General features: G+C 36.9%; 2 protein-coding genes across 4 annotated transcripts in view; one reads left to right on the top strand and one right to left on the bottom strand.

Moving 5' to 3' along the window:
* The first annotated feature begins 527 nt into the window (after positions 1 to 527).
* On the top strand, positions 528 to 6175 carry si:ch73-31d8.2 (H-2 class II histocompatibility antigen, A-U alpha chain). The gene is made up of 4 exons (XM_051866550.1): positions 528 to 1339; positions 1443 to 1700; positions 2912 to 3196; positions 5733 to 6175. Exons 1-4 carry the CDS (start codon positions 1240 to 1242, stop codon positions 5864 to 5866), a joined length of 777 nt encoding a protein of 258 aa, XP_051722510.1. The 5' UTR covers positions 528 to 1239; the 3' UTR covers positions 5867 to 6175.
* A 6674-nt stretch (positions 6176 to 12849) lies between these two features.
* The window catches only part of LOC127497896 (raftlin), a 98885-nt gene continuing 88251 nt past the window's right edge, over positions 12850 to 23483 (bottom strand). For all 3 annotated transcript variants that reach the window (XM_051866677.1, XM_051866679.1, XM_051866678.1), the window contains exon 9: positions 12850 to 22071. In XM_051866677.1, the coding sequence (XP_051722637.1) occupies positions 21655 to 22071 (417 nt within the window). In that variant the 3' untranslated portion in view covers positions 12850 to 21654. The remainder of the gene's footprint in view (positions 22072 to 23483) is intronic.

Below are 23483 nucleotides of genomic sequence, written 5' to 3'. Positions count from 1 at the left end.
ATCACGCAATTGTGAGTTTATATCAGAATTCTGACTTTAAATCACGCAATTGTGAGTTTATATCTCAGAATTCTGACTTTATAACTCGCAATTGTGAGAAGAAAAGTCAGAATCGTGAGATATAAACTCGCATATTGCGAGATAAAAAGTCGCAATTACTGTTTTTATTTTTTATTTAGTGGCGGAAACCGGCTTCCATAAAGTCCTATCTATTGGAATGGAGGAATCCTGAAATTTCAAAAACTGCTGGGCAATCTTACAATTAAATAACATATTTGAAATCAGCAACAAAATCTGACATGAACTGACCCATAAATGTTGTTTCTTATGCTCAAATATTCTTTTAAAAAAAAAAAGTTTTAGGTTTCTGTGGGAACCGGAGCATCTAACGGCAGCTGCGGTGAGGTAATGACTTTATCAATCAGCGATTGGCTCTTTTACTTACTAGGTGGAAAGTATTCCACCATTTTGCGCATTGCAGTTTCTCTCATTCATGACTAAGGAGTGAACCTTCTTTAGTCTCTGGTACAGTTCAGCTGCCTGCAAAACAGGAAATACTAGGTTTACTGTTGTGGGTGTTTAAATGCTATTTACAAGTAAACTTAGTCACTTTGAAAAATACAGCATGTGTTTTCGGTTTAGCACAAGGGCATTTTGATTGCTTGTTATTTTACTGGGTTCCCACAATCATGTAAAACTTAATTAGGGAACTTTTTTTTTTTGGAAATTTTCACTCAGCTGTAAAATCAATGGGAATTTAAAAGCACAACTATAATGATTAACTATATTAGCGTTCACACCAGCTGACAATATGGTTCCGTTTATTCTTGCGCGCGCTGCAATTTTGTGTCTGCCTTTTTAAATGCTCGCGCTCTTTAAAACAGGATGGATTCTGATTGGCTGTCAATGTTTTTATCGTTCATCAGCTGGAAAAATATCGCTCTGAAAGTGATTCCAACAATATCTTTTCTCTGTGTCGCTATTATTTATATCGCTATAGTTATCGTTGTTGTGTACAGGCCTTGTATTTAATTTTATTTACCAGTTCATATTAGATCTCGGTCAGTCCAGAGCGTTTATAGTTTCTAATATCATAGGTTTGAGAATGTAAACAATGGTTACATGCATCACAAAAGAACTGAAACCTGATTAGCAGATGGAATTCAGTGCTCTAGTTTCTATCAGGCATGAGGAACCTGTACTGTGCAGAATGGACGAGGAAGTAAATATTACCAGTAAATGCCCTGTCTGTGGCATTCGGCTGTTGACCTTGAAATGCTTCGCGTGATCTTTCTCATTTGCAAGTTTTCAGTTTTTTGGAGTTTTTCAAGAGCTCAAGGTAATGATTTTATTTTTTTGAAACTGCTGTGCTGAACATTTGAGTTTGTTCCTGTTGTTTATGATCCCGTGTTTATAGTTAAACAAGGTTTTTCCTCCCTCAGGAACCAAGCATTTAATGCGTCAGCTGACATACTGTCATATAGAGATGATGGACGCTGGTTTTGAGCTGGAGTTTGACGGCGAGGAGCTCTGGCACGTCGATCCCGCGAACTACATCGCAAGACGGCGTTTGCCGGAGTTCGCCGCAGACTGGAGCCTCGACCGCAATCTGCCTTCTCAAGCGCACTACTCCATCGGGACCTGCTTCTATAATATTCCGTACGGTGTTAAAGGAGAAAATAATCCACCTGAATCCATCGGTAAGCACTGCGTATGAGTAGAAAATCATGACTAAACTATTTAATATTTATATTTCTTTATCAAGCCTGTCAAAAAGGCATCTTTCACCCCAGAAAAGAAAATGAGACATATAATATGACCTCTAATTCTCATTACTTTACTATAAAAATATATTTAAATTAATTTTATTATGTACACTACGGTTTAAAAGTTTTGGCTTGGCAAGATTTGTTAATGATTTTTGAAAGAAGTCTCTTCTGCTCACCAAGGCTGCATTTATTTGATCAAAAACACTAAAAATTTTAAAATATATTACAATTTAAAGTAACAGGTATTTTCCATGTGAATATATTGTATAATATAATTTATTTCTGTGATCAAAGCTGAATTTTTAGCAGCATTAAGTGTCACATGATCCTTCAGAAATCATTCTAATATGATGATTTGCTGCTCAAGAAATATTTATGATTATTATCAGTCATTTTGTTTTTGTGGAAACTGATACATTTTGTTTTTCAGGATTCTTTGATGAATAAAAAGAGCAGCATTTATTTGAAATAGAATCTTTTGTAACATTATAAAGGTCTTTACTGTCACTTTTGATCAATTTAATGTGTCCTTGTTGAATAAAAGTATTAATTTCTTAAAAAAAATTAAAAAAATAACAACAACTACGGACCCCAAAATTTTGAAGGGTAGTATATATTTTATTATATGAAAAAAATATTTTAGTTACATTATTATTTTTAATACATACAATTGTTGTAATGCCTTGATGCTGATTTTAAAAAGCATACCAATCTTTAAAAAATGTAATTTTAAAAATCTATAATGATAATTGCAAGTTCTAAAGTAAAACGTCCAGATGCATTACGATAATGAGAATTGAGGGGAAAAGTGCTCATCACTTTGAAAGACATTTTCACGGAGCCCCGCACATGACATACAGGAAAAAAATAGTAGGCTAAATCGTGCGTATGATTTACTTATTCGTTCCCTCGATTTACTAAATCGTGCATAAGATGTGATAGATTCTGTTGTCCAGTTGGCATTTTCACCCCAAAATGGCCGTGCTACCGAAGTGCTACCTAGTGGCTGTTACCCAAAAAGCATTAGAGTTTCGCCCCTTGGGTACTCTTTGCCCTAAACAAACAGTACTAGATGAGCCAGTGATGCTCAAACACACAGATAGTAATACTGATTGTTATTTGACATCTGTCTGACTCCACAGTTCCTCCGACCACACTGCTGTACACTAAGAGTGACGTGAAGCTCGGTGTTGAAAACACCCTCATCTGTTTGGTGACCCACTTTCACCCGCCGCCTGTGAATATCTCCTGGACCAGGAACGGAGAGCCGGTGAGTGAGCTGGACGTCAGTGAGACGCAGTATTACTCCAACCCGGACTTCAGCTTTCGCATTTTCTCCTACCTGAACTTCAGTCCTGAGCGGGGAGACATTTACGCCTGCACCGTACGACACCGGGGACTGCAGGAGGAAATCACCAGGTTCTGGGGTGAGCGGCTCTTCTTCTTCTTCTTCTTTGTGACACAATCAAAAAATTTTGTAAAGATTTCCAACCACAAGCAGTTGCTCAAACTGAAGAATGATCTTGCTGTGTGAGAATTTTCCACAGCTAGTCTCTCCATCAGTGTCGACTCCGGTTTGAGCAATGTAAGGCTGAACACCGTTACTGACAATCCTCATTTTGTCTGCGTGAGATTCTCCAGCTTTGTTGTTGTTGAGCGACCGAAGCGCGAGCTGTTAAAGCTCCACCCTCTTCTGGAAAGGGGGCGGGAGCAGCAGCTCATTTGCATTTAAAGGGACACACACAAAAATGGCGTGTTTTTGCTCACACCCAAATAGGGGCAAATTTAACAAGCTATAATAAATGATCTGTGGGGTATTTTGAGCTGAAACTTCACAGACACATTCTGGAGACACCAGAGACTTATATTACATCTTGTAAAAGGGGCATTATAGGTCCCGTTTAATTTATTAACAATGAAAAATACATTTATACAGTATTTATTAATGTTTGTTAATGTTCATTGTTAGTTCAGGTCAGCTCAGGTCCATTAAATAATATGAACTGATACAACTTTTGATTTTAATAATGTATTAGTAAATGCTGAAATTAAGAAGTTAGTTCACCGAAAAATGAAATTTCTGTCATTGATTACTCACCCTCATGTCGTTTCACACCCGTAAGACCTTCGTTCATCTTCAGAACACAAATTAAGATATTTTTGATAAAATCCGATGGCTCAGTGAGGCCTGCATTGACAGCAAGACAATTAAGACTTTCAGTGCCCAGAAAGCTACTAAAGACATATTTAAAACAGTTCATGTGACTACAGTGGTACAACCTTAATGTTATGAAGCGACGAGAATACTTTTTGTGCGGCAAAAAAACAAAATAACGACTTTATTCAACAATATCTAGTGATGGACGATTTTAAAACACTGCTTCATGAAGCTTTACGAATCTTTTGTTTCGAATCAGTGGTTCGGAGTGTGTATCAAACTGCCAAAGTCATGTGATTTCAGTAAATGAGGATTTATCATGTCATAAGTGTCGAAATTTCAATGGTTCACCACTGGGAGGCGTGACTTTGGCAGTTTGATACACACTCCGAACCACTGATTCGAAAACAAAAGATTCGTAAAGCTTCGAAGCTTCATGAAGCAGTGCTTTGAAATCGTCCATCACTAGATATTGTTGAATAAAGTCGTTATTTTGTTTTTTTTGCCGCACAAAAAGTATTCTCGTCACTTCATAACATTAAGGTTGAACCACTGTAGTCACATGAACTGTTTTAAATATGGTATCTGAAAGTGTTAATTATCTTGCTGTCAATGCAGGCCTCACTGAGCCATCAGATTTTATCAAAAATATCTTAATTTGTGTTCTGAAGATGAACGAAGGTCTTACGGGTGTGAAATGACATGAGGGTGAGTAATTAATGACAGAAATTTTATTTTTCGGTGAACTAACCCTTTAATTTCAGCATTAACTAAGATTAAGATTAATAAATGCTTTAGAAGTATTTTTCATTGTTAGTTCGTGTCAACTTATATGATGAACTAATATTAACAAATTGAACCTTATTGTAAAGTGTAACCAAATATTTTTACATAATTTTATTAGGTAACACTTTACAATAAGGTTTCATTTGTTAATATTAGTTAACTACATTAGTTGTCATGAACTGACAATGAAAAATACTTCTAAAGCATTTAATCCTAATGTTAATTTCAACATTTACTAATATATTATTAAAATTAAGTTAATCTGTTAATATTATTTAGTGGATTTGAGCTGACATGAACTAACAATGAGTAAACAATTGTATTTTTATTAACAAATGTTATCAAAGATTAAATAAATACTGTATGTATTGCTCATTGTTAGTTAATGAATTGACTAATGTTAACTAATGGAACCTTGTTGTAAAGTGTTACCATAATACTACTACTACTAATAATAATAATATTTAAATATTTATTTATCAACTAACAGAAAATTATGACCCAAATGCAGGATAAAAAGGTCCCCTGGCAGCCTTCAATATTACATGATATTTAATAAAAAATCAATGTTACTATTTATGTATTACATATTAATTCAGTATTCAAAAAAAATTATTTTATAGATGCACAGTAATGCACACTTTCATATTATTCGTGAATCAAAAGCATACTGGAATGCATGATGTTGTTGAAAAAAAATTTCGGATATGCATTGTTTTTATTTCTACTGTTGATTTTTGAGAAATATCTCACAGTAAAAAATCATTTTCATGAGTTATCACAACATTTTTTCTTTTGTCAAATCAACTTCAATAATTAATGTGGTTCAAATAACATAATATTTTGAGTTTCTGTTGATTAAACCAATCGCCTTCATTGTATTAACTCAAATTTTTAAGGCAACCAGATAACTTACTTACTTTAAGTTAAACCAACAATAATTTTTTACTGTGAGATGTTTTGAAATATTCAGATTGATGTGGTATGTTTTGTGATGTGCTGATGTTTGTGTCGCACAGAGATGGAGGTGCCGGAAGACTCTCAGAAGGTCGAGACAGCAGTGCTTATAATCGGAATTCTTGTAGGATTTCTGGGATTTGTGGTGGGAATCATTCTGATCGTAAAGAGCAAGATGGAGCTGCCGGCTGTGTGATTCTTCACAACATTCAGACTTCTGCTGCTCTTCCACAAACATCATCCTCAAACTGTCAATCATTTGTTTATTCTGATTTTTAATATAAATAAATGTAACTATTTATTGAATATTTTAGTCTTTTATCATACAGTATTTGTTTGTATAGCTTTTTCAGGTGTTACCGTATTGACCACCTTGCAAAAGGATGTCAGAACGGAAAGTGATTTATTGAGAATAACCTACATTTTCTTTAAACATTTACATCGTTACTTCAGCATCATGACAACATCCACTTTAACCTAAATAAATGTAATAATTTTAAATTCACCCCATTTTTGCTTAATTGTGATGGATATTATGATTTTCATCTTTATAAATGCATAATCGAGGGAACGGCCCTTTTAAAGACTCACTACTTTAGTAATTTCCATAACACTTCTCATATCATCAAGTACGTGTGAAGTATACATTTGCCGAGAGATGACGTTTGCATCGCTGTTCTGCTGATGCATATTCATCTTTCAGTTCAGATTGGCATTATGAACTAAGCAGATCGAGGTAATTAATTCATCTGCAGTTTGGGCTCTGACAGCAGCAGATAAGCAGGCATGTGGGGAGAGCAAAGCTTAATTGCATTAATTAAAGAGGGCTGGATAATCCGCCTAGACTGTGTTCACGTTTATAGTGATTCCTGATTCAAAGCACTGCTCTGTTTGAGCTCAAAAACTACAATTTAACAGGAGATTCGAGTGGAAAAGAGACTGGATATTTATATTACACATACTACAAAAGTAGCCTACAATGTGTGATGATGGTATCACATTATGGAAGGCCATTAGGGCCAAAATGTGTGAAACTAATGCCGGGTTCAGACTACACGATATTTTTGTCCGTTACAATAGTCACTGTGTCAGATTATATGATTTTGACTCCTAAAATCTTGTCGTGGACAAGAATTATGTCAGACTATACGTTGCTACCCGACCATTCATTGCGTGTGTGTTGTCATCGAGAAGGCGGGACTATCGACTGACAGAAGGTGCTGTGAGTGTAAACAAGCAATGTTTTGCCCAAAAGTATACACATCTGGATTGCATGGATATTTGCATTTCCTCCAAAGAGAACTGAGGTAACATATGTTTTATTTACCTTTTTCAGGTAACTTAGTCCCTCGAGGAAACATCATAAACGCAGGAGTATTGTTGCCATAACTCCACAAACATTTCCTCCATCGTAAAATTACCTTGCAGGAACGATACCATTGTCTCTCTTTCGTTTCAGGATATAGGAAGCCACTTCTGTGCTTCTATTGGCCGGTGTCACACATGTGACAGAACTCGTCGTGGACGACTGGAAAAAATGTAAACATGTTAGTCTTTCTGTCGTGAAGCATCGCAGACGCGGCATCAGTTGTCGTCCACTATGACACACTACATGAGCTGAAATGATCGAATCTTGCATCCCGACGCCTATTGTATTTACGAATCCCCCTATGATCATGGCAAAATTGGGCTAAAATCGTGTAGTCTGAACCGGGCATAACATCTTAACGTGTTTAGCAGTAAGGCTGTGACAACAAATCGTTGAATCGCGAATCGAGAAATGATTCTGGATCGATTCCGAGATTTTCCGAATGCATCGTGATTCTCTCTCGAATCGATTCTGAGCTTAGTTTTTAACAGCAGATGGCGCTGTGTGCTTTAGAAACAGCCGTACTCTGCTTGCTTCTAATTCCTTACACACACCAATTAAACCTTCTATAAAATAATCATTCATAAAATTCGAAAAGGTTGAAGCGAATTACAAGGGTGTTTACAGTGGGCTGTTAACACTAATCTTGCGTTATAAAAGCATTCTGAGGTATAAATACATAGCCGAATGCACGAGCGCTCTTCTTCGGGAGCATTTGAGCATGCGGTTAAAAACTAGCCTAGAGCGCCATCTGCTGTTAAAAACTAAGCTCAGAAGCTATTCGAGAGAGAATCGTGATGCATTCGGAAAATCTCAGAATCGATCCACAAATCGAGATGAATCGTTTAAGCAGTGTTAACACACAATTATGTGTTAAGATGTTAGTTTCACGTTTTGGCTCTTATGGCCTTCCATATATCAGATGGTCCATTGGATCTTTTCACAAAATGTGATGACACATTTTCATTCAGCGCATCAGACCAACGCAAAGACCAACCTATAGGCTATTTTTACACAGCTTTGTTGTAAATGTTAAACGATCAATTGATATAAAGCTAATGTGCATTCAAAAAAATGTAGAATAATAAAATATCTAGAATATTATATACAGTATAATCATATTTAGGCTGAAATGTACACTTTTTTTTAATAAATATTTTTTATATTTTTATAAAACTTGTTTTTGTCATTTTTACAGTCATTTTATGGTTTAGGATATTACCATAAAAGGGTTTTAAAATGATTAAAATGATTTTTTAAAACCCTGCAGATACCCTGTACAGGTGATTAACAAATATAATTTTGAATATTTTTTAATGTCTAACAATTCCCTCCATTTTATTTAATTTTAAAATTCATACATATAATATTCTCTTTGTATTTTAATGTTTTAATTAAGTAATGATTCATAAAAAAAGGAAAACTAGGCTAAAACCAGTGTAAAATACAGGTGCTGGTCATATAATTAGAATATCATCAAAAAGTTGATTTATAGTTGATAATTCCATTCAAAAAGTGAAACTTGTATATTATATTCATTCATTACACACAGACTGATAAATTTCATATGTTTATTTCTTTTAATTTTGATGATTATAACTGACAACTAAGGAAAATCCCAAATTCAGTATCTCAGAAAATTAGAATATTGTGAAAAGGTTCAATATTGAAGACACCTGGTGCCACACTCTAATCAGCTAATTAACTCAAAACACCTGCAAAGGCCTTTAAATGGTCTCTCAGTCTAGTTCTGTAGGCTACACAATCATGGGGAAGACTGCTGACTTGACAGTTGTCCAAAAGACGACCATTGACACCTTGCACAAGGAGGGCAAGACACAAAAGGTCATTGCAAAAGAGGCTGGCTGTTCACAGAGCTCTGTGTCCAAGCACATTAATAAAGAGGCGAAGGGAAGGAAAAGATGTGGTAGAAAAAAGTGTACAAGCAATAGTGATAACCGCACCCTGGAGAGGATTGTGAAACAAAACCCATTCAAAAATGTGGGGGAGATTCACAAAGAGTGGACTGCAGCTGGAGTCAGTGCTTCAAGAACCACTACGCACAGACGTATGCAAGACATGGGTTTCAGCTGTCGCATTCCTTGTGTCAAGCCACTCTTGAACAACAGACAGCGTCAGAAGCGTCTCGCCTGGGCTAAAGACAAAAAGGACTGGACTGCTGCTGAGTGGTCCAAAGTTATGTTCTCTGATGAAAGTAAATTTTGCATTTCCTTTGGAAATCAGGGTCCCAGAGTCTGGAGGAAGAGAGGAGAGGCACACAATCCACGTTGCTTGAGGTCCAGTGTAAAGTTTCCACAGTCAGTGATGGTTTGGGGTGCCATGTCATCTGCTGGTGTTGGTCCACTGTGTTTTCTGCGGTCCAAGGTCAACGCAGCCGTATACCAGGAAGTTTTAGAGCACTTCATGCTTCCTGCTGCTGACCAACTTTATGGAGATGCAGATTTCATTTTCCAACAGGACTTGGCACCTGCACACAGTGCCAAAGCTACCAGTACCTGGTTTAAGGACCATGGTATCCCTGTTCTTAATTGGCCAGCAAACTCGCCTGACCTTAACCCCATAGAAAATCTATGGGGTATTGTGAAGAGGAAGATGCGATATGCCAGACCCAACAATGCAGAAGAGCTGAAGGCCACTATCAGAGCAACCTGGGCTCTTATAACACCTGAGCAGTGCCACAGACTGATCGACTCCATGCCACGCCGCATTGCTGCAGTAATTCAGGCAAAAGGAGCCCCAACTAAGTATTGAGTGCTGTACATGCACATACTTTTCATGTTCATACTTTTCAGTTGGCCAAGATTTCTAAAAATCCTTTCTTTGTATTGGTCTTAAGTAATATTCTAATTTTTTTAAGATACTGAATTTGGGATTTTCCTTTATATATAATATATATATATGTATGAAATAATATAAAATAAAAGGTGCTTTAAAAAGTCTTTAAATCAGTCTTTAAATCTGGTGTTCGTGAAAGAGTGGGATCCTGATATTCACATACTGTGGTTTATTTACATGAAGTGCAGACATGCAAGAGCCACTAGATGGCACTGTGTTCCTTCACACAGCTTTTACATACTGATTTGTTACTTTAGTAAACAGTTGCTTTACTTCCCCCCCCTCAAAACTCAATCATAAAATGTGGCGTGTTTTAAGACCGTACAGATAATGATGCTCTCTGATGTTACAGATGAAAAAACGTCTATACATTATTCATCGTCCTCTTCTCTCTCCTACATCACTGAAGTGTCATTAGTGTTTTCTGGTAATGGACACGGCATTGATTTCGTGTGCTGTGGGGGTCCGTGTGTTTAGGTTGTTGTGTTTGAAGACTGTCTGTGTCCCAAAGAGCTTCAGCAGAGGTCATTTATACACCAGCTGACGATTTACTGATGTACATGTGATTCTGGTTAGTCTGACAGAGATGTTTAGAACTGTGGCAATGCGTACCAGATATAGCCTAGTATCCATATGTCTCACATTATAGTATGTAGTTCAGAATGGAATACTGGATTATTGAATACTGCACTAATATAATGCATGCATTTAAAAAAAAAAAAAAAAGTATTTTTACTTAATGTTGTGAACAGTAGTATAGTATTGTTGTTGCATTACTTGCGGAAAAAGTGCATTTTTTAATATAACAAATAATGGGTCAAGAATGAGACTTGCTTGTTATTTCCAGCAAAATAAATAAATCTGACAAGCAATCTTTGAGATGTGGTGTCCCCATAATGGTGTTTTTTTTTTTTTTTTTTAAATACAGACTAAAAAGCTTATACTTTCCTATAGGCTAGTACATGCATACTAAGTAATGCATACTATTTGGATGCAGCCTGACTGTGAAATGTTTAATTCTGATTTGTATGGAGCTACAAATTGCTGCTGTCTCTCTGCATGACATCAAGAACTTGCTCTTCACATTTCAACCTAAAATCATGCAATTACATTTTGCATGAAGAAAACAAAGCCTATTTTAGGACCATTAAGATTTTTTTTTTTTTGCTCTGCAACAGTATTTTGGTATCAATTATGCACATTTCCCTTCCCTTAATGTTTTGTAATTTTGTTGTTTTTTCCTCAAAGATGATTCTCATTACTGTAATGTAGCCTGCTATAATTGGGGTAAATGCACTTATATTGTCATGAAAGCAATGCTAAAAAAATCTTAATGATCCTGAACACAAGGTTTCCTTTACTTTATGCAAATAATTTTGTGGTTTTTGAAAGTCGATTTTGATAGTCCACTACTAACTATAAGGAACTACTAGTAGGAACTACTTATTAATAACTGTTCACCTTTTGATTATTATTGTTGCCTCTAGTAATTATGTGTTTTAATTTCCAACCTATTTTGGGTTCATTTAAAGCCAGACATATAGTCATTTAAGTTAAGTTAAATAAAACTACCCAGCAGGTTGGGCAAACATTTAACCCAACCGTTGGGTTTGTCCAGATCCTGGGTCAGACGTAACAACCCAGTGTTTGGGTCATTTTTGTGTTACCCAGATCCTGGGTCAGACGTAACAACCCAGCGTTTGGGTCGTTTTTGTGTTACCCAGATCCTGGGTCAGATGTAACAACCCAGCTTTTGGGTAGTTTTTGTGTTACCCAGATCCTGGGTCAGACGTAACAACCCAGTGTTTTGGGTCGTTTTTGCGTTACCCAGATCCTGGGTCAGTCGTAACAACCCAGTGTTTGGGTCGTTTTTGTGTTACCCAGATCCTGGGTCAGACGTAACAACCCAGTGTTTGGGTCGTTTTTGTGTTACCCAGATCCTGGGTCAGACGTAACAACCCAGTGTTTGGGTAGTTTTTGTGTTACCCAGATCCTGGGTCAGACGTAACAACCCAGTGTTTTGGGTCGTTTTTGCGTTACCCAGATCCTGGGTCAGACGTAACAAGCCAGTGTTTGGGTAGTTTTTGTGTTACCCAGATCCTGGGTCAGACGTAACAACCCAGTGTTTTGGGTCGTTTTTGTGTTACCCAGATCCTGGGTCAAATGTAACAACCCAGCGTTTGGGTAGTTTTTGTGTTCTGGGATTCTGGGTCAGACGTAACAACCCAGTGTTTTGGGTCGTTTTTGTGTTACCCAGATCCTGGGTCAGATGTAACAACCCAGCGTTTGGGTAGTTTTTGTGTTACTCAGATCCTGGGTCAGATGTAACAACCCAGCGTTTGGGTCGTTTTTGTGTTACCCAGATCCTGGGTCAGATGTAACAACCCAGCGTTTGGGTCGTTTTTGTGTTACCCAGATCCTGGGTCAGACATAACAACCCAGTGTTTGGGTCGTTTTTGTGTTACCCAGATCCTGGGTCAGACGTAACAACCCAGCGTTTGGGTCGTTTTTGTGTTACTCAGATCCTGGGTCAGATGTAACAACCCAGCGTTTGGGTCGTTTTTGTGTTACCCAGATCCTGGGTCAGATGTAACAACCCAGCGTTTGGGTCGTTTTTGCGTTACCCAGATCCTGGGTCATACATACGTTTTATTTTATCTAAAAATTTGTTATTGTTCTATATATCATTTAATTTTATGCAAAGCAACAGGGGCACGATGTGAATCACCTAAACGAGTGTCGTGTCTGTCTTTTCGTGTGATGGAAACGCCTGATGCCTTGCATAAAATGTTATGATTTTATTAAAAAAGATACAGAATGTAAATACTTAGGATGTTAAATATGCTCTCAGAACTGTACACTGATTATTTATGGACAGGTTATGGAGTCAGTCACAGCATTTTTCGGCTGTAGAAGCTGACATATATTATAGCAAATAAAAACTCCCAAACAAATCAAATATAAATCATATTTATTATATTATACAAATTGTACAGATGACATTATCATGTTGCTTGTCCATACAAACGATGAAAAACATTGATCAATGTTCACAATGGCACAACAGTGGCTGACAATCAAAGAAGCGACCTGCAAATATGGAGGCAGAAATGGCGAAAAATCCTTTGAGATATACAAGCGCGCTTCACACGTCTCACCAGCCGGCTGTTTGAGGGGGAAATGCAGCATGTTCGACTCTTTTATCTTCTGAAAAGCAAGAAAGGAACCAAAGGAAATGGACGGAGCATGTGCATTTGGAGCTACAGTGATCCATTGCAGGATACATTAAAATCTGTTAAATAACTGACGAACTAACACGTCTCTTAGCATGTGACACGAGAAGCTACAGGAGACGAGGGTCAACCTCTGCGTGACTCAAAGCTCGCCCTGTCGATACTAAAGAGGAGGGTAAATATTGTTCAGCATCATTTCACTGATCCTGTCTCGTAATTTCTTCCACATCCTTGTTTTTCTCTAATAGCTCATTTTAACGTGGCCTCACCAACCCACGGGCTGACCCCGCTGACCCCGCAGGCCTATAGACCGGACTTACCGTACATAAACTCGCTGATGTCATGCCTGCTATTGTGTGCATTTGAATCTGCATTGGAAAAAAAGGTAGGCGGTAAAGCTCACATTACTTTTACACACTAACCATTCATCACCGTTAAACCACATGAAGTGTGTCTAAATGAATTATTTGAACCTTCAAAGTCCAAAGATATGTTTAGCTGCTGTGTGTATTTGTTTAACAGGGTTTGAGGGCAGAACAAAGGCTGTTTGAAATGTTTTTTTAAAGAAACAACAAGGATGCATTTATTTGATCAAAAATACTGTAAAAATCATGAAATATTTTTACGATTTAAAATAACTGTTTTCTATGCAAATATATTGTAAACTGTAATTTATACCAAATAAAAAAAATAAAAACTTTCCGATCTAAATTTTTTGAATGGTCGTGTACACAGTGCATATCTATACTAGATGTCATCTTGCTATTCCCAATGATTAATATTAATAAATGTTACCAAATACTGCAGTCAGTGAATTTTGCTACTCAAAGCCATGTGTAACAGTGATTTTTACCTGTGTTGAGCTTTATTTTATGCTCTTTCACATTCTATTTAAAATAGTAGTAATACTTTACTTCGATGGTTCACTTTAGACATTCTGCTAACTATATAAGTAACTTTGCAACATGTCAACTAGCAGTCATTAGAGTATTAGTAGACTTGTTATCTGCAAACACTTTATTTTGATGCTCTTCAACAGAAATTCTACTGACTATAAGTAACTTTGCAACTACATGTCAACTTATTCTTCTAACCCTAACAGTCTACTAATACTCTGATGAGAGTTAGCTGACATGTAGTTGCAAAGTTACTTGTGGTTCGTAGAAAGTCTAAAGTGGACTATCGACATAATTTATATATTATACAATACGGAGTTCTGTTCTGAACTCAGTCAAGAAACTAAATCTAGATAATAGAGAGCACAAGCCAAGCTTATCAGAGCAGATGCTGACAGTAGAGCAGTATGCATACTAGCACATACTGTAACATAATTACTATCTGTCAGAGATAAACAGGCCCACGCAGAATCTACGCCCACAGATGTCCGCGGGAATAGGAACGCCCGTCATTCACAAACTTCTTCACCTTTATTAAATATTTTGGCTAATTTTAATGTTTTTTGTAGAACTCTCAGCTCTGCTTAACACATTTTACCATGTTTTAATCTAATTTTTGCAGATTTTACCACCTCAAAATGTCTGCAGATTCCACATGGGCCTTGTGATTCATAGCAAATAATGACTGAAAAAATTTGTCTGCATGTGAGATTGAACACGCTCTTAAAAAAGGTTCTATAAAGAACTCTATAGGGTTCTTGACTCAATTTTAAACGACCCTTTATGCCAAAACAGCTCTATATAAGGAGAAATGTCTAGTGATAAAGTATGTTTACAATAGAATTAAATAAAATTTAATTAAAATTAAAAATAAATATAGCTGCAAACAGCAATTAAGGGGCCAAGCACAAAGAAGTCATGACAAGCTGGGAGCATCAGACCAACTGCAAAAATGAGCAATTAAAGCCCTATTATGGTCATTTAGATCAAAATTAGCTGAAAAATCATAAATACAGTTAATAATAATGATTTACTGGTTTATCACTTTCGACCAATAGGTGGCGCTGTGATCAAATTAATGTGGTATTGTCAGAGTGAGGTGACAATGACACTCACAAAGTTTGGTGTCAGTATGCCAAAGCACTGCAGAGATACAGCCTCAAGAGTCGTTTTGGCATCATGCCTCAAATTCGTTGCTGCGGTATACGAAAACAGTTTCGTCTATCAACATGAAATCCATAACTTTTGCCAGCACAGTCAGAAGATGATACGATTCGATTTTGGTGAAAATCGCACAAACGGACTAAGAGGAGTTCGAAAAAGTATGTTTTCAATCAAAAATTTCAATCGAAATCAAAATGGCGGACAGGAAGTTTGGCCAAATATAGCAAAATTGGTATCTATGTTCTCTGCTAAGACCATAAAAGACCATCATTTAATTTAATTTATTTAGAAGTTATTAGCATTTTTGTAAATTTCATTATAACTTTTGACCACAAGGTGGCGCTGCCCTGAAACTTTTGGAGTATTGTCAGGGCATAGTGCCGAAGACACATACCGAGTTTCGTAAAGATACACTAATGCGTTCATAAAATACAGCATTTTATGCCAAAATTCAAAATGGCTAACGCGCAAATTGGCCGATATGGAAAAGTTGGATGTCGTTCGACTCAGCTTGATGCCCCAATTCTAACGAGACCACTTTTATGATTTTTGGACAAACCGTTCAGAAGTTATAAGCAAAAAGAGCAATATTTCATATCTCCGGACCAGTAGGTGGCGCTGTGCCGAAATTTCATTATAACTTTTTTACATGTTACCTCCGGTCATGCTTGTGATGACATGGACCATGTTTGGTCTGAATACAATAAAGGGTTGAGGAGATAAAGCCTTACGTCTATTTCCACAAGCACTACGTAAAATTCGTTTGCGTGCTTTTCGAAAACGGTTCGACAAATCGACTTGAATTCCGCATGGTCTGAAGATGATCTGATTCAATTTTCGTGAAAATCGGAGTAACGGCCTAGGAGGAGTTCGAAAAAGTAGTTTTTTTGGAAAATTCAAAATGGCGGAAAAATGGCGGAAAATGACATCATAGGGTGCTTACGGTTCAAAAGTTTTTAGCATAAATGTGAGTGCTGGTGGCGCTAGAGGGTTTGAGTTAGAGACTCCAAATTTGTTATGGACACAGTTCAAACTGGCCTCTATCAGTGTGCCAAATTTCATAACTTTCCCGCAAGCGGTTCTATGGGCTGCCATGGACTCAAAAGTGGAAACGGAAGAAGAATAATAAGAACCCCAATGATTACAATAGGTGTCTACGACTACTAATTAAACGAATCCATAAAATGATCCCTGATGGGACTCCTAAATGGTTCTATATATCATGAAGTGCCTGACGGAACCCTTTAAGCTTCTATATAGAACCTTTTCTTCTAAGAGTGTGTGTTGAAAATAAAAACAGAATGTCTTTGTCTCTGGCTGAATCTGTCTTTCCCATGTATTAAAACGATAAACAAGCCCTTTCCCCCTCCAGCTACAGTCAAACAACAGCATTGCAGTGACAAAGCACAATTATAATGACAACATGTCAGAAAGCGCTCTGAAAAGAAGCGACCGCCATCGTCTAAGAAGCAAGGAAACGAAGGAAGTGCAAAATGAATTTCTTTAAAAGCGTATGCGGAGAGATTGAAGCCGGCATCTTTTATTGGGCGGACGTCCTTTCTGATGAGGCTGCGTTGGAGACGTGTCTCCCAGCAGGAGGGAGCGGAAAAGCCATTATGATTTTAAACGTGACCCCTCTGGCCATTAGAGCTAATGCAGACCCGCACACACGCCCTCCCTGAAGACCACATGCTGGAAAAACCCTGACACTGCAAACCCAGATTATAAATACAACCAGACGCCGACGCAACAATGCTGACTTGATGGAAAATACACACACAGCTCAGGTGATGCACAAAAGTTAACATGAAATCAAAATGAGATTCACTTTATTAAAGTCACTGTAATATCAAAATTGATTCTTATTTTTAAATGGAATATTTTAGTATTTATTATAAATGATTTATCTGTTTTAAAAGTATTGTTTTAATTTCATGTGCCTCGTAATCTTGAGTCAAAATAACTCTTGCAGTGATTTCTCTTCTCTAATGATGAGGGTGGGGCAACCTGTCACTCACATGAGATCCACCAATAGCAAACCACAACCATCCAATCAATTCCCCACAGACAAAATCAAGCCCCGCCCTACATTTGTTCTTGTTCGAGAAGCATTTCACTCGCATATACGTCACAATAGCCTTTAATGCCAACAGAGTTGCCAAGTCCGCGGTTTTCCTGCGGCATTGGGCTACTTTTACACTGTTGCCGCAGGTTGAAGTGACCCCTCCCCCATCGCGGGAACTAATTTTTTTTTACTGGGGAACCCCCCAGAATGCGATTTTGGGCTAGTTTTGGCTGTAAATTGGCTGGGTTTTGAATAGCAATAGTTTTGTTACGCAAACCTGGCAACCCTAAATGCCAACCTTAATGCACATTCTTTGATTCATCTTGCTAACATTTGACAACCAGAAAGTGGTTTTGAACTATTTGTGCAATGTTTTTTCTTGTAAAGTGTGCTTGCGCTCTCTTTCTTCTCAAGTAAATGTTTTATATTTTAACTAATGCAATGACATTTTAAGTGAGACTAAAGGCCCTTCACAACAAGAACGATAACTATAAAGATAACGATAAAAATATAGTTCTAAAAATCGTTTTAAATATAAAAGAATAGCACTGTCCACACCACGACGATAACAATAATGATATAGATAAACAATATCGTTGGGATCACTTTCAGAATGATTTTTTCCAGCTGTTGAATGATAAAACACTGACAGCCAATTGGAATCCGTTCTAATTTAAGGGCTTGCGCATTTAAAATGGCGGACATCAAGTTAATCGCAGAAGTCCTGAAAAATCCACCACTGTTTGACAAGTCAAACCCCATTTTCAAGGATACTTTAAAGAAAATGGATATATGGAAAGCAATCAGTCATACCTTCAGAATAAATGGTGAGAAGTATTAACGCTGAGATCATTATGGCAGGCTAGCAAACAGTGTAAAATAAAATTAGCTCAGGTATCCAACGCTAGTTTGGACAACATTGTCTTGCTTCCTTTGAAGCTGCAGTGAAAAAGACTAGCCGTTGTTTTTATTCCACTATATTGACTTCGTCAGCTAAATTAGCTGTTAGATTAGATCGATTACACTAGCTATTCACTCCAAACATAGCATGCTGAGAACATCAGCTGGTTAAAGCCGTGTAAATGCAACAATAACAGCAAAAACATGTTGTACACACTTTGAAACTGCAGAATAAACAGACCATTATCGTTCGTCTGTGTGGACAAAAATATAGTTATCGTTATAGTTATCATTCTTGGTGTGAACTAGGTTTTACTGTTTTAGTAATTTCAGTAATTTCAATAGAATCCATGCAATCAAGATTTTCGCTGCGCAGATTTTGCGTTGACTAACAGAAAGCTGATGGAAAAAGTGACGGATTCAGAGATAATATGACAATGAGTATTTTTTCTTTAACACATACTTTTTGTTCTTTTTTTAATAACACTGTCTATGCAAAACCTAAACCGTGAGTCAGACAGGATAATGCTTTCTATCTGAAACCATAGTCTTGTGATTGAGTTGGATTATGGGATGTGATGTCTGAAATACAAGACGTTCACCTCATTAATGAAAGCCGAAGAACCGTGTGAACCCATAACCCCATTATTATCCCTTCGAACCGTCCTCATTTTCTGTTGTTCACTTTAAATCCGAAACATCCCAGATGATCATGGTAATAATATCATTGTCATGAAATAACCCCTCTATCCCATCACAACCGTCTGTTATGGATTATCCACGTATCCATTTATTTTCATATGCAAATTGAAAATTGATGGCGGTCTGTAACACCATGAAGTTTCACTCATTTCGCCTCCCTCTGAAAATGCAATTTTCATAATGGAAACTCTGTGCAGTGAAATATTATAAAAACTTCAGTTTTAACCATTTATTATTTTAATTTTGGTCTATGCACACATGTGCCACATCTCTCTCTTGCTATTTTCAGTAAATGTGTCACTGGTCCTATTTGACCCACTCTGAGCGGGATTCGAACCAGGGTCTCTGGCATGGGAGGCGGGCTCGCTAACAAGGACGCTAAAGACCGCAGTCTCTAGCATCAGTTGCTAGTGCGTCTCTTGAGGCCAGGGAAGTGAGGTTTACACGCACAGCTCTTACTGACCTCCGTTACACCCCCCTAAACCTCACTCCCATCCGGGTCACGGCACCAATGTAACCCCTCCTGTTCGAACCGCCCTCTCTACTTTGATTTCATCTTGATGAATTAGTTCAACAAATCAGTGTCAGTTTTAAAACATGGATGGGATCTGGATCAGGAGTCAGAATGAACATCTTGAGGTGAACATTAGCAGGTGTCAGTGAGTTAATGTGCCTATAAACACACCTTCTGTTGCGCTCCGCTGTTTTTAACACAAGAAGAAGGTCCTGTTTGAACGGCCACTTAGTCGTCTGCTAATTAAAACAGGGAAATTATCTGTTGGTGAGCATATCTCATCCTTCTGGTGTCTTCTTTCTTAAACAAAATCACTTGTGATGCTTCATTGCCTCTTAGAGCAATGTTGAAAACATTTGCTATAGCAGCTTGTCTCGATGTAAAAGTGAACCGAAGCCCAACTTGACAGAAACTCAAGCTTGTTATACCATCTGCCTCTTTTAAAAGCAATAATTCACCCTAAATCATGATTCTGTCATCATTTAATCACCATTTGTTGCATAAGACATTCAATGGATAATTTATTCATTTATCTTGTGGTTAAATAACGATGCAATATTCTAATCAGCATAAAATATACTGTACGCACATACTGGGCAAAATAATATATTTATGTACTGCTTCTTTGATGCTTTTGTGGAGCTCAACAGTTGTGGATTATCGCACATAAGAAAATAATCATGCTTTATGTCAGTTTTCTTCTTATAATTATGACTTAATACACTTTTTAAGCCTTTTTTTTTTTAAGATTTACAACTTTAAATTGTATAGTAAAATTCATAATTATGACTTATTACACACCAAAAAAAATTCAAGCCTTTTTTAAGATTTACTAATTTAAACTGTATAGTAAAATCCATAATTATGACTTAGTACACTCAAAAAAAAAAATTAAAGATTTTTGAAGGTTTACAAATTTCAATTGTATAGTATAGCACCATATTATTCATATTATGAATTAAGAATTCATATTTTTTTAATTAAGAAAAGGCTTTTTTTTTGTTTATGTGATAATTTCTACTTTTTATCTCATAATTATAACTATGAGATAAATAATTAAATAAATAATAATTAAATAATTATTCAATTAAATTTGATGGAATTTTACTATACAATTAAAAAATCATAAAGGCTTAAATTTGTTTTTTTGAGTCTATATGATAATTTCTACTTTTTATCTCATAATTAGAACTATGAGATAAATAATTAAATAATTCTTCAGTTATTTGATGGAATTTTACTATACAATTGAAATTCTTAAATCTTAAAAAAGGCTTAAATTTTTTGAGTGTATGTCATAATTTCTACTTTTTATCTCATTATTAGAACTATGAGATAAATAATTAAATAAATAATAATTAAATAATTATTCAATTAAATTTAATGGAATTTTACTATAAAATTGAAATTCATTCAATCTTTAAAAAAGGCTTACAGTTTTTTCTTTTGAGTGTATGTCATAATTTCTACTTTTTATCTCATAATTAGAACTTAGTATGTCAATTTTGACATTTCATAATTATGAGTTAGTACATAATTTTTACTTTTTATCTCATGATTTCTATGATTTTTTTCTTTTTTCTTATGTGGCAGGAATGGGTTTCCATACAACATTCATTCACTTATTTCACTTTTTCCATGGAATAAAGTAATGCAGGTTTGGAACAACAATAAATGATGACAGAATTTTCATTTCTGCGTGAACTATTCCTTTAAACCAGAAAGTTAACAACCAAACCAACAAACTTCAGGTGAGTATCTTCTCTCAAACTTTGAGAAGCTGAACCTTTTGTTTGGACGGTGACATGAAATATTCATATAAACGTAAACAAAAACATACACAAACATATGCACCTTACATCACAATAGATTGCTTCTCGCAACAGTAACCATCTCCTCTTCGAGTCCCTCTGGGCTCATCAACTAAATATTAATGTGGTTTTCCCATCCAGTGCATCTACCGATAACAATCTCTTCCCATCTCTCCTCCCTCTTCCAGGATCCCGGAGTCCTTTCGGCTCATTTAAAGACCTCGATCGGCCGAGTTAAATGTTCAGCATTGGTTACAGGAGGTGAGGTCTGAAACTGTAAGCTACACGACGTCAACCAGTAGTTTTGTCTCTTTGGGTATCTAAAGATCTTTGAAACGAGACTGATCTTGTTTCAAGGATGTTTAGATACTGCACGAGACAAAATATTGATTAGCAAAGTGATTTTTTTGCAGGGTAGCATTTTAACATTCATAAAGGTCCACTTCCATTGGCCTGGTGGGTGTGAGCACATCCTCAATCCTGATTGGCTGATTCGTCTTCCTGTTTTTCCACTTCCTGTTGTCCTGTCTCTTGTGCTGCTTTGTCCTTATACGGCCCCATTTCAGCAGCAGTTTTCACACTACTCTCGTCTACCTTTTCCTCAGCATCTCTTTCGCTACTTCCGCCCACCTCTTCTTGTTTCTCCCTGTCAGCTCCGACCTCACTTCCTGTAGCCGTCCCTTCCTCTGTCTCATTCCCTTCCTCTCTGTCCTCCTTCTGTTCACTCTGCACTTCTGCATTCAGGTTTTCCTCCCGTCGTTCGTTCGTCTCTTCAGCGCTCTTCTCGCTGCTCTTTTGATCACTCATCTCTTTCTCTTTCTTCTTCTTGTTCTTTGGTGCGTCTTTGATAGAGTTCTTGTTGGACTTGTTCCGTGCTTTAAAGATGACTTTCTGAAATAGAAAATGGTGACAGAGTTTTTTTTTATATAAAGACAATGAGCTAGACCTAAAATACAGATAAATATTTAATGAATTGCCTCTTTAGAAAGTATTCTGGTTATAATTCTTTACCATCATTTTATCATCGTTTTATGAATCACTGCTTCCATGATCAATAAATGATTTTTACTGTAATCGATAACCGAGTTGCGTGTACGAAAAGAACGAGGTGTACGAAAGACGCAAAAATAGCGCCATTTTAAGTTACCCGGGTGAGCAGATGACGTCGTTGCTGTGGAAACATATGAGACCGTTGAATGCCGCGATTGATTAATCAAACGTCAATTACTTCAGAGAGCCGTGTAATAACGAATTAGACGTCGTGTTTTGCTGTGTCGGAAAACCGCCTGAAACCAGATTCCTCAACAGGTGCTTTCATACAAAAACCCTATCAATGACAAACCGGACATCAACAGTGACAGACCTTTGGTCACGCCACCCGTGAATGAGTCAAGTGTGGACCCGCCACTGGGAAAGTGTGCAACTCTACGGTGTAAAGTAAGTGTCAAAAGCCTTTCATGCTCCACCATTATCTATCTATACATGGTATTTGCTTCTGTTGAAGCCGTCAGTCCGCATTATTTCAACTTGGTTTTAAAATAATCGTGTTTAAAGGTGCAATGTGTAAGTTTTAGGAGGCTCTATTGACAGAAATGCAATATAATATACATAACTATGTTTTCAGTGGTGTATAAAAACCTTACATAATGAACCGTTATGTTTTTATTGCCTTAGAATGAGCCATTTCTATCTACATACACCGCGGGTCCCCTATCATGTTAAGTCGCCATTTTGCGCTGTCATGTTTCTACAGCAGCCCTAAACGGACAAACTGCTCTACAGCAGAGCGTGTTTACTTGACTGGCTACTCTCTTCTGTCTCAGACGACAACATATTTGTACGGAGCCCCGGACATGACATGCAGGAAAAAAATAGTAGGTTAAATCATGCGTACGATTTATTCATTCGTTCCCTCGATTTACTAAAACATGTGCACGATTTATATTTCGTTCCCTCGATTTACTAAAATGTGCGCACGATTTACTATTTCGTTCCCTTAATTTATAAATCATGCGCACGATTTATAAATCGAGGGAACGAAATAGTAAATCGTGCGCACGTTTTAGTAAATCGAGCTAACGAATTAGTAAATCGTGTGCACGATTTAGTAAATCGAGGGAACGAATTAGTAAATCGTGCGCACGATTTAATTTTTTTCTTGCATGTCATGTGCGGGGCTCCGTATATTTGTCCTGTGTTGGCCACAGTAGCTTCTCTATATTGCAATTCACAACCTCACCGCTAGATGCCGCTAAAATTTACACACTGCACTTTTAACAGCGGAATTCGTGGTGAAAACTACA

Source organism: Ctenopharyngodon idella, chromosome 16 (genome assembly GCF_019924925.1).
Source record: "Ctenopharyngodon idella isolate HZGC_01 chromosome 16, HZGC01, whole genome shotgun sequence".
Lineage (NCBI taxonomy): Eukaryota > Metazoa > Chordata > Actinopteri > Cypriniformes > Xenocyprididae > Ctenopharyngodon > Ctenopharyngodon idella.
Note: the sequence above shows the minus strand (reverse complement) of the source record. Positions and strands in the feature narration are given on the sequence as shown.

Coding starts and splice junctions, on each gene's coding strand:
- si:ch73-31d8.2 (XM_051866550.1), top strand. CDS start 1,240: ATGCCCTGTCTGTGGCATTCGGCTGTTGACCTTGAAATGCTTCGCGTG. Junction 1,340..1,442: donor GAGTTTTTCAAGAGCTCAAG/GTAATGATTTTA, acceptor TTCCTCCCTCAG/GAACCAAGCATTTAATGCGT. Junction 3,197..5,732: donor GGAAATCACCAGGTTCTGGG/GTGAGCGGCTCT, acceptor TGTGTCGCACAG/AGATGGAGGTGCCGGAAGAC.